We start from the raw sequence: 7,707 nt of genomic DNA on the forward strand, positions 1-7,707 counted from the left end.
AGATGAGCTACCATCAGCTCCAGGTTCATAGGTTAGATTCCTTGTCATTTTCTTTTGGGTTGTCTGTAAGGAGAGAAAAACTGGAATTGCGTAAAAAAAAAAAAGACCTTGTCAGAATACAAAGTGATACAATACGTTTTATTAATGTGCCTGTGTCGGCAACTCCGGTGTCCCGCGTGTTTTCTATGACTCCCTGTTGCAACACGTCTGATTGAAATGGTCATTTACTGTAATGAGCAAACTGCAGAAGCAGGATAGCAATCCTCCTACCTCCCTCGAGGACCGTGGAGTTACCTAACGGATGGATGGATGGATGGATGGATGGATGGATGGATGGATGGATGGATGGATGGATGGATGGATGGATGGATGGATGGATGGATGGATGGATGGATGGATGGACGGATGGACGGACGGACGGACGGACGGACGGACGGACGGATGGATGGATGGACTGTGTGCGGGATCATGTGACCACACTGACGTCTGTGTTGCGACTCGGCACATGTGACACATGCAGGTGTGTCACGGGTCGACGCAAGGGGGGGCTGCTCGATATCCGAGGACACCAAACGAAAAAATGTCCTCAGCCGTGTCCAGACGGAATAGCTGCCGTGGCAGTCAATGTGGAACTCGATCATCATCATCATCATTGGAATGTAGACGTCGGGCCTCCAATTGTTCCTACTTAGCAACAAGTGAGGAGCTTTCCGTCAGCTTGAGCCAACCGATAGTTACCATTACGCTGCGCTTCTTTTTGGCCATCGACCTGTGGTTGTCCAAACGACTGGGCGTGTGCGCCTGTGAGGATTCATCCTGGGGTGGCATACGACCCCTGGTGAGGTTGGTGGAGTTCTCCGGGCATGTTATCCCCTGGCTCATCGGCACTCTCTACGCTCTCCTCTGTGGGCACACTGTGGCCGAGCGGGAAATCATGCTCAATTTGGCCCTGGGTGAGTTTTCCCTTTCCCCCCTAATACTATCATTTGCATAATTACGCACAATAGAGGTGGCAAAGATTCCATGCTGTACTTATAGCGTGTGCAAATAACGACATTTGATAAAAGTGCAAGTACTTGCTCTATAAGTAAAAGTAAAAAAAAGTACATATGGAAATGTACTTCACTCGAATCAAAAGAAACCTGCACACAAATGAACTTTCTTCTTGCGTGATGCAAAAATGTGCAGGTTTACATTTCCAAGATGTAGAAAAACAACAATCGCTAAATGTATTGTCCAAATACTTGACAGTTGAGTTGACTTTGCTGTGCCTGTGGAGTGTCGGTGTGCGACAGGAAAAAGTCAGTCCAGTCATGGAAAATTGTTCTCTGAGCTGGCACCACACGAGTGAGTCACTGAGTGACATGCACACAGCACAAGTGACGCTTTATTTGCATGTGTAGATTATTTTGGATGACAGACAAAATCCACTGGTCGGCCTATTGTCCTGCGAAGAAATGCCAGAGCTATTCTGGGTATGCCATACTGGAGTGACTGTGTTTTGGAAATATCCATCCTCTTGGGAGGAAATCATTTCCAATCCGCTAGAAAGGATTTATTTGCACGCACACATTTAAGTTTGGCAAAATGGTTGACATTTGACATTTAATGGTATTTGACTTCAAGATATTTCTAATCATCGCAATCTTAATTGTCGTAGGGAAAAAAATACGTACGTAAGACACAAACGAGGAATTTGAATGAGTATGACTGAATGTATAGCAAGAAAAAATCTCAATGACTATAAATAGAAAAAAATTCAAATCTCTCTAGCTCCCTCTCCCGTTCTCTCGAATATTAACGTCAATAATAATAATAATCTCTAATAATAATAATTATTATTATTGTAACAATAATAATAATAACAATAATAATAATAATAAACAATAATATTGTAACAATAATAATACGACATTTAATTTTGAATTTACTACGCATTTCAGAAAAATTGCCAAATTGGCCATTAAAATGCAATCTTTTTCCATCATCTCAGCACTCCTTTTAGATCTGCTTTTGGTCAGACTCGTCAAGACTGCGATCAGACGTCGAAGGCCGTCCCAGAACCGCACAGATCTCTTCTCCGCTTTCTTCATCGAGCGCTACTCCTTCCCCTCAGGCCACGCCACACGAGCGGCAATGTGCGCCCGCTTCCTTTTAGCCCAACTGGTCGACACTAACTCCATGCGAGTGTTAGTCTTGGCATGGGCCGGCCTGGTGAGCATGTCCCGACTGCTCCTGGCCCGCCACTATGTGACAGATGTGGCCTTTGGTTTGCTCATGGGTTACTGCCAGTATGACCTTGTGGAAAGGTTATGGGTGACTTGGGACTGCCTGCAGGACCCGCTGCTGATGAGGCTGCAGGAAAGACTTACCAAGGTTTATGGGCGACTGTGGATGGCCAGTTGGACACATTGAAAATAAAGACCCTTTGTGTTATGTGTTATGTTTGTTTGCTCTTTTTTAAGACTCTTATTTGATCTCTTAGGTTGCAGGAGTGTGTTTGCTTGAGTGTCATCCTGACCACAGCAATTGAAGTAACTCAAAATGAGCAGTGATGACACTGCGCATTTGTTTAAAAAATAAACAATACCATTTGGGTTTCAAAAGGTGGGACATGATCTGTATTTTATTAGGAACTGTCCACGCGTGAATGACTGAAATGGTTCATGTCTTCTTTACAATGTCTGCTAAAGTATAGATATAGAAGTATCTTATTTACAATGGTAGTCGAAAAACGGTTTCCAGTTATCGACTCGGCTGTAAGGATTTGTCATGGCAGCAGAGACAAAGTGGCAACAAAGGGAGTGACGATGACGTCGTTGAACAGAATGCCACTCTCTCCGCTGTCATCTTCACTTACTAGCCCCACCCACTCGAAGGTCATAGCTGACCATGTGGAAGTTGTCCCAGGCAAACAGCTTTCGCTGGGCGTGGTTGTAGTCCACCATGCTATTGTAACCATATTTATTTTGGAAGGGCACAGAGAGGTCGCGGCCCGTCTCGGTGGCCGTGTCGAACGCATGGTTGATGGTGGTGTTAACCGCTGCGTAACTGGCCACCGTGTACAGACGAGCGCACATCATGAACGCGTTGGCCACAGTGTTCTTCCTGATTTGGGTCTCCCAGCTTCTCTTGACTTGCAGGTTCTCGGGGTCCAGCTGAGAAAGCACAATGGCGCCTTTTGCCTTGCTGGTGCTGTAGATGGCCCACAGACCTCGCTCATCTGCCGCCAGGTCGATGTCAGTGTAGCCCCCCCACGAGTAAGGGTACTGGCCGTGGAAGCCGGCGTGAGGGAGATCCCGACGCGATACCAGGCTCTCTGAGGCTAGGTCGTAGCGGATCAGGGTGCGGCTGACTTTACGCTGGTAGTAGAGGGAGCCTCGGTATATCGTCGCTCCCGTGCTCTCGACCGCTTCGGGCAGGAGTAGGATTTTCATGGGGGGGCCGTGGGCGAACTGCTTCATGTCTTCGTATACAAACAGCCGACGCACATCTTTGCCCACTGTATCCATACGCCACACTGTCTTGTCGCTATACTGAGTTCCTTGAGGCTCGGGATCCTGCAGCCAAACTCCGTACTTCCCTGTAAAACCGTCAGCTTTCCTGTGTAACACGGGCTCTTCCACAGAGAGCAACTCGCCGCAACCTAAAAACAGAATCACCGGGACCAACGTTTCTGGATGCGTGCTTTTCAAACGTGCCAGCGCGTTGACAAAAGCTTACTGGAAGTCTTTCCATCAGGAAGCAGGTGGGATGCTGGGACTTCGGACACTTCTGCCTTCATCTCTTGATAGGCATCATGTCTGAAATCATTTCCAAGATCTGCGGGGGAAAAAAATGAAGGTCATCGTTATTGAAGTGGTGGACGTAAATGACGTTTAAAAGGTCAAATGTGTGTTCCTACGGCGCTGCTTTTCTCTGTTGGACCTTTACAGCTTATGGCCCTCAAAGGTTCCACCGAGTCCAATAAATTGCCCCGTGGTTTGCTTCAAAGGCTTGGACACAGCTTCTCATTTACAGGTCAGGAAACATTTGGTACTGATTGGTCCTTGAGGGACACAACACTATAGCTATAGCTCGAGTAAGATGCAAGTAAAGCCAGTGGGATGCATTTATTTATGTACACAGCAGGTTCCCTGTTACTTGCCGGTGGCATTCGCGAAAACAGAAACGTAAACAAGACATGCGTGGCTGACAAAGTTGTAAATGAAGACTGTGTTGGAAATTCCAATCCCCTTACTCAACTGGAGACTGCAACTTGACCTGTTGCCCCTTTCAAGATGTCATTTCAATGAGAAACAGTGTCATAGCATTGATTCCGGTTTTCGCTTTACCACTGGCAAGTCTGTGGTTGAGTTTTCTGCGAGTATCTGCTAAGCTGTTTGTCTGCAGACAGGGCTTCTGCCTGAGGCTTTCAGTCTCGTGGCTGAGTTCCGTCACCCTCTTGTGGAGCTCCTGGATCTGCCTGCTCAGTTGATCTTTGTCCATTCTCAGTTGGTTTCTTTCCCCCGTTATCTGGGAGAAAGTCTCTGGAAGGCCCGCCTCAGCATCACTCCTGGTACCTGCTCCTGCTATCAGCCGGCTAACCAGAGCCTCAAGCAGGGTCAGCCGGGACAGGACTCCCTCCATCTCAGGTCTCCCGTTGTCCCCGGTGCAGCTGGTCTCCTGGGGGCTGGACACAGTGAAGGTGTACTGACAGCGTCCAGCAGCATCGTTGGAGTGGCGCAGGGACGCGTGGTCTTCAGCCTGAACTTGGCTGGCCGAAATGAGGAACGACACGAGAGCCACCTGGAGCCACATTCTGCAAAGTAAAATGGAATCGTTTTTCACCCAGATATAAATACCTCAACTTTATGCCCCTTGAAGCTGTTGTCAGTGCAGATCCGTCTGAATAACAGCAATGCTGAGACGGACGGGGATATTTATGAGGGTAACTGTCACAGTGTGGGAGGGGAGGGGAGGGGAGGGAGGGGAGGCGGAGTGTGCCAGAGAGGGAAAACAGCCCGAGGGTGTGGGATGTTTGGCCACGTGCTTTGTCTCGATGGGGACAAACAATGTGAAAATGGCACTGTTTGGCGTATTTTTCCTCCCTGGAGCTTCTCAGCAGCGGGTCTGCCTTTGCAGGATATTTTGACTGGAGAGCATCCTTTCTGCATCTGCTGATTATCAGCTGCAATGTTGTAATCATTTGAACGTCCAACCACAGTGCGATTTACGGTAAATGCTGATAATTGTAGGAGATGGGCGCTGGAGGCTAAACATCGAGGAATTTGTGGACGTGCTTTGACATTGTGTTTTCCATAACGCAAGGCCGACTCGCCCATCTGCTCCAAAAGTAGGCGGGTAGACTGACACAGGTGTGGAGGATGGTTTCAATTGTTATTCCCTTCTCCCAACCAAAACGTAGACTTTTCTTGCCCTTGACGTGCTTTAAATATACGGTATGTATATGCAAACTTTATTGGCGATCTAAAATGAAAAAATTACATTCTGATTAGAATCTTTTTGAAACTTTTGGCATATCTTGTTCAAAGTTGTAATCATTTTAGAATTGTTTTTTTTTAAGCATAGTTCGTTTTTATTTAGAAGAACCAGTTGCTGCTATGTCACTTTGTAAAGCCAATATTTGCATTTGAATGAAATTCTAAAATTCTTACTTTTTGTGAGACATCTGGGACTCATTCAGATTCTCTGGAGCAGTGAGAGGAAATGATGATTACATCCCTGTTGGAGGTAAATGTCCTCACAAACATGCATGTTCACACTTTCCTTTGACTTCTTTGTCAGTACGCTCTCCTCCGTAATGATTACCACACATTTGCCATAAATCCAGCTAGTTTCCGACCACTAGTTTGCGCTGCACATCTGTGTTTTGTTAACCTATGTGTTTATGGCACATGGCATGGACATGGCACTCAGCAGTGTTTTTGCCATGAGATGTGTGTTTTTCTTTTCCAACATCACAGTAGTTGAAAAAAATACCACTCCGGCTCATTTGTTATTTTCCAAAAGTGCGGATCACGCATCTTCTTTTGTTGTATTTCCTCGGTAATAGGAAATTCTCGATAACATTTTTCTAAGTAGCATGTTTTAGTTATGTAAAAGTGATTTTCAACCACAATATCTCATTAACTTTCTATTGCTACCAAAATTTTTATTAGGGATGTTTTCGATACGGCTTTTTTTCAGACCGCTGCCAATAATAGTACTACATTATTTACAAATTAGTCTCTGATACCGATACTAAGTGCTGTTAATTCTTTGGATACATTAAAAACAAAAAAAACAATGACAGAAAATTTCAAAGAAAGACCGATACAGTCAAACCTCGGTTTTCGACCGCAATCCGTTCCAGGAGGCGGTTCGAGAAGCGAATGGGTCGAATTCCGAATCTATTTTTCCCATTATAAATAATGGGGAAAAAAAAAATCTGTTCCAAGACTAAAAAAAAAATATTATTCAGTGACTGATGAAGTATTAGTAACAGCCACCAGACATGCTTTTGCATGTGTGAAGAATTACGTAACGTTTGACTTGGGTGCAAGTCTGGATTTTTGGTTTTCACCAAGTGTGTTGTCAAGCACCTCGTAACTGCACCGCCCCACTGGACCTAACAAAAGGGCCTCAGACTTGATTTATTTGATTTGATTGCGGTTGAAAGCTGCCTTTCCTGTGAAGTCTGCTGGGATAGGCGTCACTGTGACCTTGAATACTTAATAGAGCAACGGAATTGTTGATCAAATACGGTTTTGTTTCAATTTGATATCCTCCATCTGTATACATAGATACAATAAGGAATTCCTCGTTCAAGTTAGATGTTAGCACGTCACCCGTAACCTGTGCCCCCCCCCCCACAACCTCCTGTAAGCACGTCAAACACCATTAAATGTGACCCGAGGAGGTCCTGTGTATGTGACCCCTGAGTCATGCATTTCAAACAGGTTGAGGTGGTCAGGTTGGATCTTTTATTTTTGAACCTCAAACGTTGACCCAGGAACCCCGTCTGCTGTCACACCACATACCGCAGTAAAAAAGGAGTTGAGGAAAGGCGGGGGACACCCTGAACTGGTTGCCCGGGCACACATAGACAAACACTCGCGCTCCCTCTCTCTCCGGCCTACCATGGGTGTCCTTGGAATGTGGGAGGAAAGCGGAGAACTCAGAGGAAACACACACAAGCGCAAATAAACAAAATGAAAAATGTTCTACTACTTAAAAAAAACAAAACAAGTTTTTCTTGAAAAAAATAAAACTTGAAACTGAAAATAAATGTGTTGAGCTTGAAACTTCTTTTTATTATTAAAAATAAGAATACTTGTATGAAAAGCTTTTTCGAATTGAAAATAGTTTTCCTTCGCTTTGGTAATTTTTCTTAATCAACTATTTGCCATTTAACAAATGATTGCTCAACACCAAGCAGAAAAGCAGTTACCGACCGGCTCCAGGCAGGTCGCTGCTGCCCTCTAGTGCTGTTTCAACACACTGCTGGTGCATTTGTAAGTAACCTCCTCCAATCTATACTCGAGCTGCTTTTTGCTCGTCTCGTGTTGCGGCGGTGTGCAGCGGTGCCGCATGACTCACAAGCCAAGCCAAGCCAAGCCGAGCCAGTCGCACGGATGTAAACAGGGGGCGGACTCAGGTAGGCCTAACCTGCACCTTCCCAGCCAACCAGGAGCCGCCGCTCCGCGCCTCCGCGCCTCCGCTCCC

The 7,707-nt window shown here is 45.8% G+C and overlaps 2 protein-coding genes across 2 annotated transcripts; one reads left to right on the forward strand and one right to left on the reverse strand.

Moving 5' to 3' along the window:
- The first annotated feature begins 441 nt into the window (after positions 1–441).
- On the forward strand, positions 442–2,436 carry LOC125984610 (polyisoprenoid diphosphate/phosphate phosphohydrolase PLPP6). The gene is made up of 2 exons (XM_049746626.2): positions 442–953; positions 1,994–2,436. The coding sequence occupies exons 1-2, from the start codon at positions 515–517 to the stop codon at positions 2,413–2,415; spliced, it is 861 nt and encodes a 286-aa protein (XP_049602583.1). The 5' UTR covers positions 442–514; the 3' UTR covers positions 2,416–2,436.
- Positions 2,437–2,606: 170 nt separating this feature from the next.
- LOC125984603 (myocilin) lies at positions 2,607–4,920 on the reverse strand. The gene is made up of 3 exons (XM_049746609.2): positions 4,335–4,920; positions 3,724–3,822; positions 2,607–3,646 (listed from the first exon to the last, which is right to left on the reverse strand). The coding sequence occupies exons 1-3, from the start codon at positions 4,798–4,800 to the stop codon at positions 2,853–2,855; spliced, it is 1,359 nt and encodes a 452-aa protein (XP_049602566.1). The 5' UTR covers positions 4,801–4,920; the 3' UTR covers positions 2,607–2,852.
- Between the last annotated feature and the right edge of the window lie 2,787 nt (positions 4,921–7,707).

This window comes from Syngnathus scovelli, chromosome 17, assembly GCF_024217435.2.
Source record: "Syngnathus scovelli strain Florida chromosome 17, RoL_Ssco_1.2, whole genome shotgun sequence".
Lineage (NCBI taxonomy): Eukaryota > Metazoa > Chordata > Actinopteri > Syngnathiformes > Syngnathidae > Syngnathus > Syngnathus scovelli.